At 42.9% G+C, this 21,334-nt stretch overlaps 1 protein-coding gene across 2 annotated transcripts in view; it reads right to left on the bottom strand.

The window, feature by feature from the left end:
- The window catches only part of CUL5 (cullin 5), a 34,209-nt gene extending 17,362 nt beyond the window's left edge, over nucleotides 1-16,847 (bottom strand). The window contains exons 1-8 of one of the 2 annotated variants that reach the window (XM_081860306.1): nucleotides 16,442-16,847; nucleotides 8,245-8,354; nucleotides 5,077-5,176; nucleotides 4,483-4,659; nucleotides 3,670-3,811; nucleotides 2,638-2,783; nucleotides 2,476-2,556; nucleotides 1,172-1,265 (exon numbers count right to left, since the gene is read on the bottom strand). In XM_081860306.1, the coding sequence (XP_081716432.1) occupies nucleotides 1,172-1,265; nucleotides 2,476-2,556; nucleotides 2,638-2,783; nucleotides 3,670-3,811; nucleotides 4,483-4,659; nucleotides 5,077-5,176; nucleotides 8,245-8,354; nucleotides 16,442-16,465 (874 nt within the window). In that variant the 5' untranslated portion in view covers nucleotides 16,466-16,847. Of the gene's footprint in view, nucleotides 1-1,171; nucleotides 1,266-2,475; nucleotides 2,557-2,637; nucleotides 2,784-3,669; nucleotides 3,812-4,482; nucleotides 4,660-5,076; nucleotides 5,177-7,368; nucleotides 8,212-8,244; nucleotides 8,355-16,441 lie in introns of those variants that run through there. The other variant, XM_081860307.1, reaches the window with a different exon arrangement.
- Between the last annotated feature and the right edge of the window lie 4,487 nt (nucleotides 16,848-21,334).

The following is a 21,334-nucleotide window of genomic DNA, read 5'->3' as shown; positions in this document are numbered from 1 at the left end:
AAATCACTGAATCATTCAGGGAAGGATGCAGAGGAAAGCAAAACGGTGGGGGGAAGAAGTGGTTTTATGGACCAGTCTTCTCCAGGACTATGCAGTGAAATTCACTGCAATAGCCCAAGTTCACTAATCAATTTCTCAATAGTTGCAAGTTCCCATAAAGTCTCATTCCCCTTGAGAAATGAAAGTTATACTTGTACGACGTTTGCTACCTTGCTATATTCAGCTCTGGACTAGTGCCAAAGAAATGCTGTCAGGATGAGAAGCCAAGCATATTTTTAAAGGTCAGATGCCTTTTGAATTCCCAGGCCTAACTGCAGATAGTTACACCATGAAAGGTGGAATCCTCCATTTTGAACTAATTGCTATTTTTTTTAAAAAAACACAAATAACATATACCATGTAGTGGAGTAAATTAAACAAAAGATTATAGTGTGTAGGGTTGTTTGTTTATGCAGTCTCTTTCTTCTGATTTCCAGCCATGGATAACAATGTATTAAAAAGCAACTTAGAATGACATCAGTTGTCATCAACATAAACCTTTGCCAAAAAGGCACATATAAAGTAATAGCATTCCTAGGGCTTAAATATATGCCTGTTCACCTAAATGATAAAAACTAAGTAGACCCAAAAGACAGACAAGGCTGTTGAAATACAGCTAAAAGCATGCAGCAGCAGTCGTAATGCAATATGATGGGGCCAAGTGTGCTTTCAGCTACCACTGGATTAACCCTCATTCAGTTACATGAAATGCACTGAAACTGCAATGAATTAATATAAACACCCCGATGTGTGATATAGTGGTTCAACTATTAGACTATGCAGGTAGAACAGATTACAGCTCCCACTCAGCCTTGAAGTTAACCTTAGACCAGCCACTATTCCTCAGACTCACAGAATTAACAGGGTTGTTTTGAGGATTAAGATGGGGAGAATAACTTTGTACACAGACCCTGAGCTCCTTGGAGAAAGGGCAGGATAAAAGTGCAGCAAAGAAACATGTGATAAAATATATTTACACATAGCCAATGCAGGGCAGCAAGCAACTCTGAACTGGTTCTACATCAAATTGTATTTCTTGTGTGCTTTACAAAAGCAGTAATATAAATCAGTTATATATTTTACTCTGTCCATACCAATCTAATGACACAGATTTATGCTACATTTCACTTACTTTCCGTTTCATTTCGTTTGATCATGCCTTGGCATTCAGCTAAAATTGTCTCCTTAAAAGATGTCACCAGAGCATTCACACAGCACTCCATAAGCTGAAAGGTAACAATGCAACCATTAGTGTACTTAGGATGTAGAAACGCATCAGTTGAATTGAGATGATCTTGCAATCATGTTTTGGAGGATGAGGAACATTCCACACACCCCTTTCTTTCTTTCTTTCTTTCTTTCTCTCTCCCTCCCTCATGCATGCCTCAATCACTTCCTCTTTTAATCAAGGCAATAATAGTGGAGGAAACAGAAGGAATACAGTCAAGCTCCTCCCTCCATGAACTGTCACCTGATAGCAGCCATTACATTAGGCTACATAGCAGAAGACAGAACATATGTGGGGCCACTTCATCTGTGCAGCTGAGACACCAACAACTTATGAACGCCTTGAACTCTTTCCAATCCAGTTTGTCATTCAAAGAACTGGTAACTAAGAACTTACACCTGAGTTTGCTTATTTATTCCTCCCTCCCAATCCATTTTCCTTTGGTGTGGAGACTTCTCTGATTGTGAGACTGAGGAATGGGAGGGGGTTGTCCTTTTTTTTTTTTTTAAGTGATATGGAAGACATTTTGGATGAAGTGTTTGGGGGAGATTGAACCCCAGCACACCAGGATCATTTTGTGCTTTGCAATTCTGGTTTGGAGGGCTTGCTCAAACTATGGTTTGGAGGAGAGCTTTCCAAACTTTTCATGTTGGTGACACATTTTTTAGACATGCATCATTTTGTGACATGGCAATTCAGTTTTACTAGCAAACTGGTGGTTAAACAAACCCCTTTCCAGCCCCAGGAGGAGCATGGGGAGTATTCATGTGACACACAGTTTGGGAAACTCTGGCTTGGAGGATAATCTGAAATCAGCTAGTCTCCAGTTTTGCAAAATACAGAACTCCCCAGTATGAAGCAAATTTAGGACACCCCCTGTAGTAGATAAAATTACGTTTATACACATTTTGACTAATGTGAGTATTATTTATTCTTCTTCATCATCATCATCATCCACTCTTCACCATGAAGTTCCAGGGTGGGTTACAACAATTTTGAATTACAATATTAAAAACAGTTAATAAAGATTATAATCAAGGGAACAAGGGTCCTAAAACACAGGGATAAAAAAGCAGAAGCATGTACACATTCTACAGGGCAATCCCATACACAAGTCCCACAGAGCTTAGTGATGTTTGCACCCACGTAAATGGGCATACAATGGTATATAATTATACCTGCTATATATAGCTAAAACTAACACATACCGCTTCTACAGAGTTACATTCCCGCCTGGTTTCTAAATACCGTAGTGCTCTTTTTTCTTCTTCCTTTAATTTAGCATCTGCCTGTAGAGAGCAGAACAACAATTACTTAGAATATTAACATTAACAGGACCAACAACTTCATACCAACACCTTTGAACTTACATATTTCATGTAATTCTGAACACCATTTTGTTGCAAATACGAAGGGGCTTGAGTTCTATAAAATCTCTCTGTTGAATCAAGGTATGCTTTTTCAAAATTATCCCGATAAATCTGGAGTTTGTCTTCAGGATTAGAACACAGATTAACTGAAATGAGGAATATAAAGTTAAAGCATTCTTCCTGGGCTTCTATATGATGAAACACACTTCTCCCATTAATGACAATGAATATAACAATAGGCAGAAAAACATAGTCTAGCTTTCCATTTTTTAAAACAATTCCTGATCCTCTGGACATAAGACTATGACAACTTAGAAGTCTAATTAAAGTTTGCTTTTTAGGGCAATTTTAGATTGTAAGTTAGCAGGTAAGGGACTTGTCTCAGGATGAGCGAATAAAGACCCACAGGATCTCTCGCTCAGTCAGCCGATTCCTGGTCCTGCTGGGCTATGCTGGCGTAAGCCCCATATACCAATTTGGGCAGAGATATGCCAGTCTTAACTCCCTCAACCTGTCGGCTCAGTCACCTGAGTCATTACTGAAAGATCTTTCCAGCATAAGACCTGAAAAATGGGCATTCTAGGAGAGTGGCAATGGCTGGGCCAGGCCAGGAGGGCTAACTCTGGAACTTACAGCACCAAAAAGGGTAGTGTTTAAAAAATATCGAATTTAACTTCCACCAACCCATGGGATTTCAGATTCCTCCCCCCAAAAAAATAATAATTCCCAGGGCATTTGCCTGTGCAAAAGCAGCAGTAACATGAATCTTAAGATCATCACTGATTGAAATGTCTGAAGAAATTCCTTATTTACTAATCAAGACAAGGGACAAGTTTCAAGCATCAAGAAAAAACACCTTATAGGTGTTTGACCTTTGGAAACTGCTCCTGCTGCTGGACTACAGAGATTACTGGTATTTTCTGTACACTTGTCATCAATCCTTTTGTCAATGTAAATAGTAGCTGGAGGCAAACTATGATGGTTTGTATATTAATGGGGTTCTGAAGACATGTCCCATAAAACAACACATACCATACGATTCTCTAACACCAATGACAAGTTGAGAGTCAAATGCTTCTCCTAGCCTTTCAGCATGGACCAGCTTCATTGCACTGTCTTGAAGGCGAGTCTTTATATTTGAAAATATGGATTCGTTCCAAGTGTCTAACATGAGCTGCAAAGACAGAAAGAAGAAGAAATAACATTAAAAGGTATGTACAAATTCTCAAAAGGCAACCCGTTAAAAACTGGCCCTTGAAGGGCCTGGCAAAAGTTCAGTTTCAGATTTAAACTTATTTCTCAAATAGTACAGCATGTCTACATGACAGCTATTAAAAAAAACAAATGTTCTGTTACAATTGCCACTCTCTTTACCAAGGACTAACAAAAAAAAAAAAAAGGTATCCAATGAGGTTTGTGGTCACTTTATAGTGAGCATTGTTAATTGAGTAGAAAGTGTGTTTTAAATAACTCCAGCTAATTATGCGCTCATTCTGTCTTATCTTTAAAACTCAGGAAAACATAAACTAACTGCTTTTTTTGGCCACACTCTTTTCACACTTTCAAAGGAAGAACATATTCATCACCTACCTACAAATTTGTTTAAGAGAAAAGCAGCAGGAATATGCAAAGCTACCACTACATTGGATGAATAGCATTGCATTATGAAATTGTGTCTGGCAGTGGAAAGAGAAGCAGTTCAGTAAATCATCAGTTCTAACCCCCACTTTAAAGTGATGCTTCAGTATAACTATGGATGATGCAAGATTTCACTATGCTATGTCATGTATTCGTGCTACAACACACTCTCTTTGTGATGGTGTATATTTACAGTAAAGCACTTACCTTTCGTACAATACTGTCTTCTACATTGGACTTCTTATTGCTGCCTTGTTTGCCCATGAGAGTAATCTCTAACTGACAAAATGGCTTGGGTAAGATATCACACTGCGTGAAGAATTTACGCCACTCTACAATATAGGCTTTCAGTAATGCAGTATCATCTTGGTGGCTCAGCACTCTCTGAAAGAAGAGATGGCTCAAAATATTATCATCTTTATTTGTTAAGCTTCTATACCACCCTTCATCCGAAGATCACAGGTACAGTATAAAAACAGATACAGTATAAAAACACAAACGAGTACTTCTAATGCCTACCACCAATGAAGCTATTGGTTCTTTTTTAAAAAAAATATTATGCCATACATAACACAGAGAACTCTGATGTTACAAAAGCAAACTTGTAAAAAAGCTACAAGATGACAATCACCCAACATTTGCACAGTACACACCGCCCTATCCAGGGAGATTTGGATTAGGTGACCCATCATGTTTGTGGTTATTCTCAGTTCTGTATGCAAAGTTGAGCTGCCTTTGAGAAAATACACTTTTGAGATATCAGGAGAAAAGAATCTACTTGTGGACAAGTTGAAAACTTACTGCTTGTGCTTGTTTAATAAAATCAAGGATATCTTCTTTCAAAGCCTGGTGTATTTTTGCTGGGCCTTTATCATCCCACAAGCAAACGCCATGCACATCCCTAGAAAATATATACATTCAGTCAGGTCAAGATAATACTAAACTGTATAGCTGAAATTTCAGTTTAAGTGGCCACTTTATAATAATGTCCTCAAGCAACACCAGTCCTCAAGCAACTCCTGTTAAATGTCAACAATATAGTGCCTACCCACAGCTGGGAAAAATGGGACCGCGCATTACTTTGTCCATTAGGCTGTTTTAAATAGACATATCAGCATATACAAATCTGTACATGCAATATTAATGTCTGAAGTCAAATAATTCACAGTAGAAAAAAGAATCTGGCACTTTATCATTCATTTACAAAGTCCAATGTTACAGAGTATGCCAAACCAAAGTTGCCGTCCTGGGAAACAGAACTATTTCCAGGTGGAGAAACACCATCTCCCCAGTCACACATAAAGAAAGAGCTGCAGCTTAGTGCTAGATCACATACTTTTGTAAACATCCCAAGTTCAGTGTCTAGCTTCCCCAGTTGAAGGTGTTTTGGTAATAAGTCTAAGACAGCCCTGACTGAGACTCTGAAGAGCTGCTACTGGTCATAATTAGGTTAACAACCAGCGGTTTGTTAGCAAAAGCTGCTCTCCTGAGATGTTCTGACAATCTCACATACCCCAGGTGCTCGTCACCTTCTTCCTTCTGGACTTCCAGCAGTATGAGGTAGTGAGATGAAGGCATAGGCAAGCAAATAAAAAGGAAAAGCCCTTCTCTCACTCGCAGAGCCAGATATCAATCTGGTTTCCCTGCAAAATGGCTAAAAAATGGACAATATTTGTCTCTGCTCTCACTTAGGCACTCCAGTGTGTCTCTTCCCTGACTTCAAGTATCAGAAAGAAACTGGATTTTCTAACATGTCCCTTTGGGGAGAGGGAGAGGGAGAGGGAGAGGGAGAGGGAGAGGGAGAGGGAGAGGGAGAGGGTTTGGCCACTCACCCGCCTTTAAAATTACCCCACTGATAAAACCAGCCAACAACCATTTATATAGATTATATAGATACCATTAGTATGACTCCATATATATAGAAGCTCTTTATGTCCTTATTCGAAATTATCAGATCTGGAGCTTAGCAAACCTATGAGTTGTATCCAATTCTATAGGGCTCATTCTAACTGACTTTGAAATCTCTGATCCCAAAGATACATGGGAAATTATTAGGAAGACTCTTACAGAAAAAAGTGCTCTCGCCATGCTTGAGGTTGCAAAGCACAGCACCTGCTCTCCCATTCACTTAAACCTCCCTTTGTGTAGAGATTTCCAAAAGGGATACATGACAAATCTGAAGAATCATGAATCACGTAGGCTGTTTATGTTAGCCAGATTTAACATGTTTCCCTCGGTGGTAGTGAAAGGAAGATATCTAGCTATCCCAGATTCTGAGCGTCTCTGCAAATGCAGGAAAAAAGAACTCGATACTCTAGAGCATATATTCTTCTCCTGTGATTTTGGTAGTTATGCCAGAATACAATTATATGAGGCCCTAAAATTAAAAAAAAACAGATTTGTACTCAACCAACGGTCCAGGACATGTTGGCGGACAGCGATGATCAAATTACTTTGATAGTGGCCGAATTTTTGAGAGCTGTCCATGATGAAAGAATGGGCCATGATAGAGAGACTTAGTGGTTTCTAATGGTAGGTGACGTTGCTGTGTTGTATTTTTATTTCATATTAAATTGTATTATATTATTCATGTACATTGATTAATTTCTGGGAGTTAAGAATAGGACTAGGATAAATTGTGTTTGCTGTACCCGTATTTTATACAGTTTGTATATGTTGTTTGTCAATGTGTGGTGTGCTATGCCTAATAAAGGATTTTGAATTGAGTTGTATCCAACTAAGGTTTACTCAGAGTAAACCTACTGAAATTAATGAACATAAGTTAGACATATCCATTAATTTTAATGTGTGTACTCAGGGTAGGACTACATCTACTTCAACTTAATCTGCCACCCATGTGACTGCCAAATCCTCTATGGCAATCTGTCTTGCAAAGATGTCTCATATGAGGTTTCACCTTTGCAAGAGCTGGTGATGAAATTCTCAAGACTTCTTGCCCCCAATTGCTTGCCCCTTCCCTCTCAAGTTTGCCACACTATTTTAATTCCACTTAGGAAAGGGTCACGTTCATCTGCTCATTCTAAGCACGCATTAAGAGAGAGAAATCATATTAGGGCAAGCCCACAAGCTTACCTAAGAGCAGCAAGGCCCTCTGGTCAGCATGTATGGTGTGTTACACACTCAAGTAAGCTCACTTGCATACAAGGCATGGGTACCATCTCTCCTATGAACATATGATTGCCCATGCATGTGTCTCCATCCTCCAACCTCCCAATCTTCATCTCTCAGCTCAAGGAACATTGGCCGGAGGGGTGGGGTGGGGGAGAGAATGTCAGGAAAAGGCTTAACAGCAACTCCCTTTTTTGGCAAGAGCAACTTGAGGGGGAATTCATAGGTTACTGGAGTGAGCCCTGATAGCCAGGGGCTTGCTAGTTCAAGTGACCATTACAGCCCAGGAAGCAAGCCCCATCTACTGCTAGTCTTTAGAAGGAAAAACCCTGTCAACAAAAAATGGAACAAATGTTCTTTAAAAAAGGGTATGTGTGTTCCATAAATACGTCCTGAAATCCATTTGTGTGTGTGCATATTTTGTAAATGCAGCACTGCTAAAAGCTGCTATTAGCTTCGGAAATTGCTCTTTTCAGCATATTTTCAGCTCTGAGTAAAGCACTGATTAGAATTTAGACTTCTGCTGACAGAATAGCAATAGATTGTGCTATATAAAAATAACTGTCCAATCATTTTATCAGAGAAAAATTACTTGAATGTGGAACCTATGAGCACAGTACATCAATACATAACAGTTTAAGTAAATGATAATCCTAAATAAATCACTTCATTACCATTCTAATTTTCAAAGTCAATTGCTAGCTATCTTGAAAACAAATGAGTATCCTAAGTAAGAAGTCTATTACAGGGTCTTTCCTTAAACAACTGTTTCAACAAGATATTACAAACCATTACCATTGTTCTATTACCCAAGAATTACAAATGATACACACTACTTACGAAAATAGATCAAACCACTGCTGTTTCGTGACAGATTCCTGGCGCAAAAGCTTCAGAACAATGGGGCGCATGAAATCCCATTTGTCTTCAAACTGAAGTGAACCTTTATTCTTCAAGAAAGAAGACAGCATACTTTAAATATTAATCTTGCAGCCCAGTCCTATATATGTTTATTCTGAATCCAGTCCATTTTGCTCATTGGGGCTTCCAATTACATGTGCACTTGGGTCCACCTGTAGTCAAATAGATCAACTAGACAACCACTTCTTTAAATAACTCATTGCATCTTACCCTGTGAAGTTTCATGATCACACCATGTTATCTGCAATCCTCAGGGGAACAAACTTAGTAGAAATCACAGCACACATTGGTTTTCCCAGGTTCAGACTTCAAACATATTGAACTAGCCATGTTTTAAAAATGTCCCAATGAGAGATTCATCTCCTATCCCCCTAAGTTGTATATGATACTCCAGCAGGTACATTTAAGTAATAGTCCAGAACTTAAACAAGAAAGAAGCTTTTTAAGTCATGAGCCACAAAAAGGGGAGACAATGAAAAAGTGACAAAATGCATTTTCATTGTTTTATTTATCTGCATTGTGCTGGAGGTTTTCAAACACCACTGTAACCTTATAGCACTAGGGATATGGACTAACTTATGCAGCACATTTTAAACTTGGAAGCAGATTCTGAAGTACGAAATTCCAGGTGAGGTATGTGCACTCTGTAATCCAACTGATATCCAACAAAAGAAGGTTTGGGTCCATTTAAACACATCTGAACACAGTGCTCTATTGCTCTCAGTCTAACATATTCAGTGTGTCAATATTGCTGTTTTGTTGCAAAAAGGTACGATAGGAGGAAAAATACATGCAAATATACTTGACACTTAAAATGTGCCTGCACTGAACCCTTTTCACAAATTCTCATGTTCTTGCTGATAAAGAAACACACACACAAATTATTCTCCTTCAAGCGAGAGTGATAGAGCTACAGTGGAAACACCACATCTACCCTGTGATCAGGAAAAGCCTATTGCAGTGGAGACAGTGGATGCAAACTGAGAGGGACAGAAATCCATGTAAGAAAACACTGTATGCAGATACAAATGACACACTGCACTAACCCAGACATTCATTCAATCAAAGCGAAAGGACTAGGTATTCAAGTTGACTAATAATGATTATTTTGATATGTTGCCATACTAGGAGTTTGGATTTTTAAGCACTGAAAAATTAAATGCAACGATATATCATGAGCCTCAGAAATTCAAAGATCTCTGCTGGATCAGAGTGAAGGCTTGTTTCCCACAGTGGCCATCACCAGACGCTCATGGGAAGCCCACAAGGACAAGTGCTCTCTCCCGCTGTTGTTCTCCAGAGATTAGCGACCAGTTTAAGAGAAGGGTTAAGACATTCACAACTTTTCCATATTTAGACGGGAGAGGAACAGGAAATTGTACGGCATTCATCCAATTTCTGCACCATGCAAGAAGCAAACACATTGTGCATTCAAACATATTGTGCTCACAACTTAGACTCTATTTACCCAAACTTTCCTTTGATCTTTTTACTAAGCATGACTTCATGACTTGCCTTTAACTAGTTACTTACACAGAGACTTTAAAACAGGGGTCTGCAACCTTTAAGACAAAAAGAGCCACTTGGACCCGTTTCCGAAGAAAAAAAAACTGGGAGCCGCAAACTCGTCATTATAAAAATAACCTTTTTGTCACTTTTTTATTATTTCTTTGTTTGACCCCTCAGAATTACTCCTCCTCATAGAAATAAACGTTAAATTAACAAGTTACCTTTTTTTGTGTGTGTGTTCTTCACTCCCCTTCAAAACAGTGACCAGCGTACATGCCCCCTTTCAATGCAGTGACCAGCGTACATGCCCCTTACAATGTAGCGGGCGGGCGGGAAGGTGACATCGGGACGGTGCGTGACTAACGCACGCACCGCCCCCATGCGACGTCACAGCCAGAACAGCGCCCGCCACAGTTGGGAGTGTCGGGGCGCACAATGCGCCTCCTCCCCTCGCTAGTATCCGCCCCAGAGCCGCGGCAAAGGTGTAAAAGAGCCACATACGGCTCCGGAGCCACGGGTTGCCAACCCCTGCTTTAAAAGATAGTTATCTTTATGAGGATAATGAATTTTCACAAAATTGAAATGCCAGACACTTGTAATATAACTTCCTTTACTATTCTAGGTGCATTTAAATGAGTGAGAAAAAGCAGACGCTTCATCTCAGGGTCATGGGTTCGAGCCCATGTTGGGTAAAAGATTTCAGCATTGCAAGGGGTCCCTTCCAACTCAACAATTATATGATTCTATGGCATCTTATGGGAGAGCAAAAAATGGCCACAAATGAAGGGAAATGTAATTGCTGCAACTTGGCTGTTCCTCAACAGTTTTCTTCAAATATAGCTAGCTTATGGAGCAAGCTAGTTGCATTTAACGTATCAACATGGAGAAAGCCCATGCTAAATTTCAGACAATCTGAACAAATTGCCTGGATTTTAATAACACATAGAATGTTCTGCATTTACAATGATAAAAAGTTTCATTACCTATCCACCTTAACTGTACTGGCACAATTATGCCTATATAACAAGTTGCCATTACCTCATTCCACACAGCAGTAATACAAAGGGACAAAAGGGAAGAATTCTAGCCAGTCTTCTAGCACAGCGTGGCAGGCAAAATTTTAGCTTTTTACCTTAAGCAACTGCAGGTAGCCTATTGTGACATGTTGCAGAACCTCAGACTCTGAATACCTTCTGCAAACATCATTTTGTCCCCATCCACTCCAGTCTTCCTCATAGGTAGCTGAGAACAGCAGCCCTCCACCCCACCCCAGGCAAGTTGATTTGCAGTCTTTTCTAGGAAGAGAGAAACTAAGGCACATCTACACACTCTCTCTCTCTCTCTATTTATATTATTCTACATTATTATTATTAGTATTATATTTTAGAACGTGGTTTGTCTCAATGCATTCAGATGCCACTTGAGGTATCATCATCAAATTTGATGGATCCCAAGATGGAGGAGAGTTTTCGTTTATGTTTGGAAATGGCTGCAGGCCATTTTGAATCAAAATGGTAGACAGAACCATTCCAACCTGTACCAGTTTGGACACATTTGAAGATAGTAGAAGTGGAGATGCCATGACCCTGCAACACAATGAACTGGGAGACCCTGGGGGGAAATGATATCGGTGAGGAGTGGGCAGGCATGCCTGGCACAACAGTCAAGTACATACAGCAGCAGTGCAAGAGCCACCCATCAAGGGTACAAGTCTGCTGGCTGCAGTGGGTTCCCTGCAAGGAACACGCTGGTGAAGCAGCACCCACTCACTAGGCTTTAATTCTCTTGCTCTCTGCAGTGTCTGTGGAGTGGGGGGGGGGAGTACAATGTCTAAATGCCCTGCTCCGCTCCTGACTGTATAGGAATTTTTAAAACCCTAAATAAGCATTAGTCCTGTAGCCAAAATGATTGGGGCTCAGGTCCAGTTTGGGTGTCGCTCAGGTTGGGGCTGATCTGGACTCTCACATCAGGCCAATGAGAGTGTGTGCACTCACCTAAAAACAAATTACCTATTTATAAAACTCAGTAATTCTTGGTTTCATAGAATTTCTGAGCAACACTGGTTAATATCAGCTAGTAGTTAACATTTTCATACACATACATATTGCTGGGATGAACAAATTCACTATGTATATTGGCAGAGAATTTAAGAGGAACTGTTACTCAGATGTTGAGCAGATGCCAGAAGCTACTCTGATAATAAGAAAACATTTTATCTACCCATTTTATATACCCATGACAGCATCATATGCTGTGGTTATTCATGGGAGCCTTGTACACTAAATACTAAGAATTTACTGATGTTATTGGAATCATATATGCTCCATTGACTACTAGGGTTCACATGGCTTTTTTTTATCACTGTATTTGTTCTAGGAGCCAACATTATAGATGCCTGAAACATGAAAAATAAGTCCAAAGACTGCTTTAATATGGCTTCATTGCAAATCAATGGAATTCTGGTCCTACGGTTACAACACATTAGCATCTGTTTTATTGCTGCATTTTATTGCCGAAGTCAAAACTTAGGGAGTTTAGCAGGCGGTGGTGGTAGATAGGAAAGTGACAACTGTCTAATTTGCAAGACTGACTTGGGCTAGGAGATGGAGTCAAGAAGCAATGACTGGGCGACATAGGAAATCAGGGGTTATAGAGAGGCTGGGACAAGTGATGCACCAGTGAGGACCCTAAGAGAGAGAAAGAAGCCACAATTTATTTGTACTGTGGCTTATTCAGATGTCACTGCACTGTTGTCAATGAGACATACTCCTATGTAAATGAATACCAATTCAGCCTATAGCTGTTAGCCATATGAACACTGTCCATAATGCATTCACTTAGGCCTGGGCATCTTAACAAACCCCACAGACCCAGCACTTGGTAGCCAATCTCAAATACCTGCCTCAGGCCTAAACAAGGAAAGGAGATGGATTTCACCACCAGATGGAGAGGGAGGCAAAGACCAGTGGTAAGGCAGGGAATGAGGGAGGCGAAAGGACAGAAAGCCAAAAGGGAAGTTCATGACTGGGCATATTTGTCCCTTTTGTATACTTATAGCTTCTGAGTAGGAAGGAAGGGCTGATCTGCACTTGTGAGGCTGGGTGCATGTTCTCCGTAATAAGGTAAAGAAAAGGGGACTAAGTTAGAAAAACAGCCAATGGTTATTTATTTAACTTCTTGTTTCTCCTGCCCTGGTCAGAGCAAAAGAACGAACTGATCTGACCTGGCTCCTGCAGACTAAGCCAAGAACCTGCCTGCGTTCAATAGGAAGACAAGAAGAAAAAATGGCTCTAGAAAGAGAGCGAGAAGTGTCTGTCTGCTAGTAGAAAGAACGGGAGAACTCCAACTAGATGGTGACGTGTAGGGAGAAACAGTGTATTTACCGTACCTAGTTTAATAGCTCAGCCTATTCCAAAGCCACATGGTAACATTTACAGGTAACTGGGAAGCAGTTCAGAGGTTGGGCTTTATTTGCCAAGAATGCTATTGTGCATGGATGGCAAACTTCTGTACTCTCTGGGGCAATTAAAGTTCTTCAGACTTTAAAGAGCCAGTGCCATTAAAGTCAACCATACATGGTCTGGCTCTATTACTAAGTTGACATCCCCCAGCACATACACTCAGATGGGGTGTCTTCATCATCACAGGTAATACAGATAAACTAATGTGTGTTTCCTGAAATATCCCCTCATGGGGTTAGAGAAGAGTCATCAGGTGGCCAAATAAAGATACCTCCAGGGGAAGATGAGGCCCATAGGCCACTGGTTTGCAACATGTTCTAGAAAAGGGAGTTTGACAGATGGATTACAGCCATCAAGGCCTCAACATTTCAATTTGGTATCACTATATATTTCTTGGAAGACTTCTGAGGTAAGTGCCTCTTTCTAAAAGCAGCCTCATATTTCACTTCATAATCCCAGTCCTATCAAAAGTAAGATCAAAAGCATAAATATTTCAACCTGCTTGATCTTAGATTTGAATGTACTTAATTTTAATGTTGGAGATGTTTTTAGAGTATTGTTTCAAGAAGAAACCACTATACTTCTACACGGGCACTATTTTACATCCCTTCTCTTGGTTATACATACCTACAAATTCAGACAAGGGCAAAACTTAAATCCCTTTCATAATTTTCAGAAAACAGTGAAAACTGAAATTTCACAAAACAACCTATTCTGATTATATTTTAACTTCGAAGTATCTGAATTAACTGATGGATAAATGGCATTCATTTCTCCAGTTATGAATATCTTGATGTGTACAGGAAAAAGGCATAGGTTAACTTTCACAAGAGTATACTTTCTCCTGAAAGTTATTACAATAATTTAAAAAATATATTTATCAACAAAAGGTAGAAAAGTAAGTCTGTTGTCCTCTTTCAACCTATCATTTGACAGCAAGATGATCAGGGGACAAGAGTTATCAAATAAGTCACTTAATACAATAACACTTTTTCAATGGCTTGGGCTTGTACATTTTGCATAAAGCAAATAAGTTTTGGCTATTGTATTTTTATTTTGCTATAGGAAAATAGCTTATAATGTTCTCACATGTTTTTATCTCGTATTTAGGATTTTTTGCTGTATTTTTGTTTTAAACTAGAGATTTTAGTTATATTTAGCGTCATAAACATCCAATAAGCAAATAATAAAATATACCTATTTGTTCTACAATCTCTTACAGCAGTGTTTAGCTTAAAACAAGTTCACCAGACATCAATTTTCAAAAAAGCTAGTGCCAACCTGCTTAATGCATAACATCCAAGCCTGGTGTTACAATACCTATCAGGAATAGAAAACATTCTAAGTTTCTTTATTTCAGTCTCAGAGTTTGGGGACAAAAATCAAATTTAATGGGTCACATAAGATTGGGGGAGGAAAAATCTTGTTTGGAGATTTCTCCAGCCCTACCCTCAATTATTGCCACTTTGATATATACCAGGAAGGGCTAAGGCTGTATCCTCCAGATGTTGTTGGACTACAACTCCCACCACTCCAGGCCACTGACTATGCTTGCTGTGGCTGTTGAGAGTTCACAATTTCCAGAGGGTCCCACATTGGCTACCCTCTGCTATTCACAAACACACACAATCTTGCGCACACACAAGCTGCTACATCTGTGCGTTTTAAGAATACTCTCCTCCCACATACTCACTCTCACTACCACCCTTCTTGCGCTATTTTCCTTTGACAGCTTTACTCCTTTTGAGATTTTCTTTTTTTCAGCATCTCCAATCCTCAACTCAATTACAATACTGAGCACTTGTTTTTCTTTTATGTCCCCAAACACACTCACCCACTCACTGCCTATGCTCCTGATTTGTTATCTAATCTGTTTCCTAGCTCTAGTCCTTCTGTTCCTAGCCTGAGTTTTACCTGCCTTCTACAGCATACCCATCCTCTGCTTTCAGTTTAATTAATGAAAGGATCCCAAACATGGAGTGTAAGAGCACATTAAGGTTTGTAGTATTTCATCACCCTTCTCAGTCCATGCTTCCAGTTGAAGATGGGATTCATTTACATCAGAACAAACTAGTGTTCAGAAGCAAAAGGCTGGCACTTCTTGTAGGATACATGGAGTTCAAGGGGAAAGGGCAAAGGATAGCAACTGGGAAGCAGATGTTAACTGCCCTGAGATCTTTTGATGAAGGGCAGTGTATAAATAAAATAAATAAATAATCATAATAAATGCGCAAAGGCACCTCCAGCAGAAAATTTTGGATATGATTAAGGGGAACAAAGCGGCTGACAACAAATCTGATTGGGGGGGGGGGGCAAAATCCAGTGGGAAGCTGTCCTGCATATGCCCCACTTAAAACCCTTGATGGCTGGAGGAGGGTAGAGGCTGGGGTGCGGAGAATACATTTAGGACCACCATGTCTTAGAGCACTTGTCATTTTCCTCAAATGCCGTTTCTTCCCCTGCCTTCGCCTTGCAGGACACAGGGGCTGAAATCCAGAAAAACCTTGTGAAAGGAATGCAACACTCCCTTCACCTTTTAAGATGTGCAGGCTTCAAACCTTCAGGCTTGTGGCTCTACGCCTTCCTACCATGTAACCCTAACCCTGGCAGTCGGGTCTCTTTAGGCAGCCACCCAGAAGCCGATATGTTTTGCCTATGATACCTCTGCTTTGTTACGGCGGCACTGCAATAAGCCAACGGGGGTGTTTAACTGCATCCTGCCGAGATCCAGAGCAAACTTGTCGGAAGTGCTGCTCAGTGCTTTGAAAAAAAAAAACAACACCACACACACAGCACAACAATATATATATATATATATAGCACAGCACATTACATTACATATATATAGCACAGCACATTATATATATATATATATATATATATATATATATATATATATATATATATATGCTTTTAAAAAACACAGCACACACACAGCACAGCAATATATATATATATAGCACAGCACATTACATTTACACACACACACACACACACACACACACACACACACACACACATATATATCCCTCCCTCTCCTTATCAGCCAGGCAGCTCCTCCCCCCATATCACCCAACCCCCAAAGGCCGGAGGTTCCCTCAGGCAGGCAAGCCGCCCAACCAGGCCGGGGGTTGCCTCTCTCTCACCTTTAACAGATTAGACGTCGCCATGTTCCCCACAAAACACACAACACAGAGTGAGAAACAGGCGCCCTTGCGGGGCCTTCACAAGCCGGCGGCGGCGGCGGCGGCAGCAGCAGCTGCAACCCCGTCGTCCGGGGCTGGTTCTTCGGGCTGGGGCCGCTTTACATGGTCTCGGTCGCCCCGCGCGGGACGGAACCGTGTGGGGAGCCTCGGCTCGGCGTCCACCCGGCCCCCTCAGCCGCTGGGCGACGGGCTCCTCGCGGCTCCCCTGCCTCGGGTCTCAGCGCCTCATGGCGGAACCAGCCCAGACAGCGGGAGACTCCGGGCACTGGAGGAGGAGGAGGAGGAGGAGGCGGCGGTAGCAGCGGCAGCGGCCCGGCTCCTCGCGAGGGGCTGGGCGAGCCCACATGATGCGGCGCCGAGGAGCCGGATGGCCCGCCGCCGAGAGGGGAGAGCGGCTCCGGCCCACAGCGGCCCCTGCAGGGCGGAGGCCGCGCCTGCCTCGCCTCCTGCTCTCGGGCGGAGCGCAGGCCTCGGTAGTGTTCCCTCATGCTGTGGCGAAGGCTGCCAGCTGCCCGTGTGTGTGTGTGTGTTGCTTTGGCAGCATCGTTTTTATTCGCACACCGCCTTTCCATGCTCCGAGGCGACTTACCAGCATCGTCATAATGCAGTGGTACCTTGGTTCTCAAACTTAAATCCGTGCCAAAACCAAAGCGTTCCAAAACCAAGATGCGCTTTCCCACAGGAAGTAATGCAAAATGGATTAATCCGTTCTAGACTTTTAAAAACAACCCCTAAAACAGCAATTTAACATGAATTTTACTATCTAACGAGACCATTGATCCATAAAATGAAAGCAATAAACAATGTAGTAAAGGTAAAGGTAGAGGGACCCCTGACCATTAGGTCCAGTCGTGGCTGACTCTGGGGTTGTGGGGCTCATCTCGCTTTATTGGCTGAGGGAGCTGGCGTACAGCTTCCGGTCATGTGGCCAGCATGACTAAGCCGCTTCTGGCGAACCAGAGCAACACACAGAAACGCCGTTTACCTTCCCACCGGAGCGGTACCTATTTATCTACTTGCACTTTGATGTGCTTTCGAACTGCTAGGTTGGCAGGAGCAGGGACCGAGCAACAGGAGCTCACCCCGTCGCAGGGATTCAAACCGCTGACCTTCTGATCAGCAAGTCCTAGGCTCTGTGGTTTAACCCACAGTGCCACCCGCATCCCTTAAACAATGTAGTGCAGTCACGCAATCAATCAGTCAGAAGCTGAGCTGGGTTGCACACAGTCATAAAAACAAAAAGAGCCGCAAAAATGCAAAATAAACAGCAAAAACAGACAGACCTCAGTGTAACACTCAAAACGGAAGTGTGGCACTCAAATCAGAAGTGTAACACTCAAAACGGAGCATGTTTGGCTTCCAAAAAAAGTTCACAAACTGGATAACTTACTTCTGGGTTTGTAGTATTTGGGTCCCAAGTTGTATGAGTACCAAGGTGTTTGAGAACCAAGGGACCACTGTAGTCACAGTCTTATTTATATGTGCCCCCACCCATCTGACTGTGTTGCCCCCAGCCATTCTGGCCAGCTTCCAAGATACATAAAAGCAAAATAAAACAGTACACATATAATAATAATAATAGATTTGCCCACAACTGAAAATGTATGGATTTGTGGCCATTATGCTCATGTGCCTTCAGCTCTGCTGGATGAAATATTAATTGCCTCTGGTCTATTTGGGGGGGGGGGAATCCTGCAACGTGCTAATTTTTTGTTACTCTGCTAATTGTATGTTGGAATGTGCTCTGGATCAATAAATGAGCAGACTTCTTGACACTCAATATGGCATCAGACTGCTGATGTGGACTCTCTAATTTTGAACAGAAGTTGCAGCTAACAGTGGCAATTGTATACATGTTTTCTCAGAAGTAAATTCCACTGCATTCAGTTGGTCTTACTCCCAGGCAAGTGGGTATAGGATTGCAGCTGAAATAAAAAATGTATATATATAATAAATTTTCATAAATGTACCAATCTAGCACGTACATAGATATGGGGACCACATGTCTGGAGCAGCACAGGAAGACCGCCCTGAAACCATTTTGACTCCCAAACTGACCAAATGTTTGCTCTGCAAGGAGGGCGGAGGGGGGGCAGGAATAAAGAAATGACCATCTCAAAGGAATAGCCAGACTACCAAGAAAGGCAATCACATAAGGCATTATCAGATAACCTGGAAGATAGGAAAAACTACAACATTCAAATTTCTGTTGTAGACCACCTTTTCTGTGATGTAGGTATGATGTTTGTGCGGGGTGGTCTTGGGTTACACCCCTTCTGTGATATATGTATGATGTATGGAGGGGTGGTCTTGAGCTCCAGGGCAGGGAATTTAAAATGTCTATATAAGGGCAGGCACACCTTGGTTCTGGGTCCTCCTCCTTTCCTGCGTGTGAGGGGAGCACCCTGTTGCAACAGTTCAATAAAGATCAGGTTTAGTAGCTGCTTTGCTTCTCAATATTATCTGGTTGGCCTGTTATTTTCTCTGACCGATGGAGAACCTACAAAGGACTCTATAAGGGAAGATTTTTGTTTATTACATAGCCTACGCCATTGCAGTCAGTACTTTTCGGATAATATCCCAAGTATACTTTCTGTTATGTACTGAGTTGAATAGGATCCAAACTGCAGCAGTCTGATTGGTCCTAGAACAATAGGCTCCAAAAGGCAGCAGTCTGATTGGTCCTAGAACAATAGGATTCAGAATGCAGCAGTATGATTGGTTAGCAGGAACCACCCAATCATGCTCCAGATAGAAGTGAATCCACAACCTGATTGGCCTACAGTAGAATCCTGGAATTAGCCAATCATGTGCAGCCCATTGTGTAAATAATGTATATAAAGCAGATACTTTGAGGGGACATTCATTCATTCCTCCTCACCACTATGAGCTGAATAAAGAGCATGAAATCACTTTGCGACTCTGAGTATATTTCACTGGCGACGAAGGTGGGATCCCGCTGAGCTGACTGCCACACACAGCACCGCAGCACCGCCACCTGCCGCACCACTGCCTCGCACCGTGTATCCAGGCTTCAGCTCCGGGACACAAGGAACTCAGAATGGCAACTGACAGCAGCTTCTCGCCATTCAACCCAGCATCTGGAGACTGGGAAGCGTACGCCTCCCGTTTCACCTTCCTCCTAGAAGCCAAAGGGGTCACCGATGAAGAAGACGCCAAGAAGAGGGCAATATTCTTCAGCGTCTGCGGAGAGGAGACATTTGAAATCGCCCGGGCTCTCCTTGCGCCTGAAGACGTCGCTACTGTTCCATACAAAACAATAATGGAACAGCTGAAGGGGCACTTTTCGCCACAGCCCTCAGTGGTGGCTCGTCGAAATGCCTTCTACGCAAAGCGGCAAGCCCCTGGGGAAACCATAACTGGGTTTGTGACCTCTCTCCGCCAAGCTGCCCGGTTCTGCAACTTCTCAGAGCTGGAGAACATGCTTCGTGACCGCCTCGTCGGTGGCCTGAAGGATGAGAAGCTGCAACGACGCCTCTACGCTAAGAAGAACCTAACGTTCCAGGTCGCTCTGGAGGAGGCCCTGGCAACGGAAGCTGCTGAGAGGTCGACGCAAGAGGCACGGCTGAGCCAGCCGTCCCAACCGAGGGTCCACCACGAAGACCTCACCAACGACTCTGGATCCGACAGGGAGGAGGTGCACCGAGTACAGCAGCGCACTCAAGCAGCCCACATACCACAGCTGCCTCGACGAGAAGGAGGGAACTGCGCAAGCTGTGGAGAAAGTCACGAGAGGAGGACCTGCCGTTTCCGCAACGCAGAGTGCAGGCAGTGCAGAAAATTGGGACACATCGCCCGGGTGTGTCGGGCTCGGCCCACCCGAAGCCAGGCATCAGATGACCAATCCAAGAGCCCCAGGTCCCGGGGCCCAACGCACCAAGGCAACTCGACGGAGCTCACAGACTTCCAGGTATACCAGTTGCCCCACCCCAACGTAGAGAAAATTTATGTAGAGGTACAGATAGAGGGGGCCCCATGCCGCATGGAGCTTGACACGGGTTCAACTCTATCCATAATCTCGGCAAGGACCTTAAGGAAACTGTGTCCTACTGGGGGTCCCAAACTCAGGCCGGCCCCATTCACCCTCCGGGACTTCCAGAAACGTAAGGTCCCCACAATGGGGGTGGGGACCTTCAGGGTGCAATACCGAGGGCGGACGCGGCAACTGGACTTGCTTGTGGTCAAGGGCCCCTACATTAGCTTACTGGGGTTGGCATGGTTTGGACCACTGGGACTAGCCATCACCGGGGTGAACCACATGAGCTTACAAGTGGACGTGGACGCCATATGCAAGGAGTTTCCGGGGGTTTTCGATGGGAAATTGGGACAGTATACGGGCCCCCCCATTGCTCTACAGCTTGACCCCGCAGTACGACCAGTCAGGCTCAAGGCCCGCCGGGTCCCATTCGCCCTGAAACCCCGTATAGACGAGGAATTGGACCGACTCGTGGAGCAAGGAGTGCTGGAGCCGGTGCCTAATGCCCCCTGGGAAACCCCAATCGTCACACCCGTCAAGCCTAATGGTTCGGTCCGCATCTGCGCAGACTACAAATGAACCATAAACAAGGCCCTCATGGCCCATGCATACCCAGTGCCAGTGGTCAGCCATGTCCTTGCCACCCTGGCTGGGTCGAAAATTTTTGGCAAGCTGGACTTGGCCCAAGCATATCAACAGCTGCCAGTAGATGAGGCCACAGCAGAGGCACAGACGATTGTGACGCACAGAGGAGCGTTCAGGGTAAAGCGGCTGCAATTCGGGGTCAGCGTGGCACCAGGCATATTCCAGAATCTAATGGACTCTCTCCTTAAAGG

Source organism: Podarcis erhardii, assembly GCF_964252035.2.
Source record: "Podarcis erhardii genome assembly, chromosome: 4".
In the NCBI taxonomy this organism is placed as follows: domain Eukaryota; kingdom Metazoa; phylum Chordata; class Lepidosauria; order Squamata; family Lacertidae; genus Podarcis; species Podarcis erhardii.
Note: the sequence above shows the minus strand (reverse complement) of the source record. Positions and strands in the feature narration are given on the sequence as shown.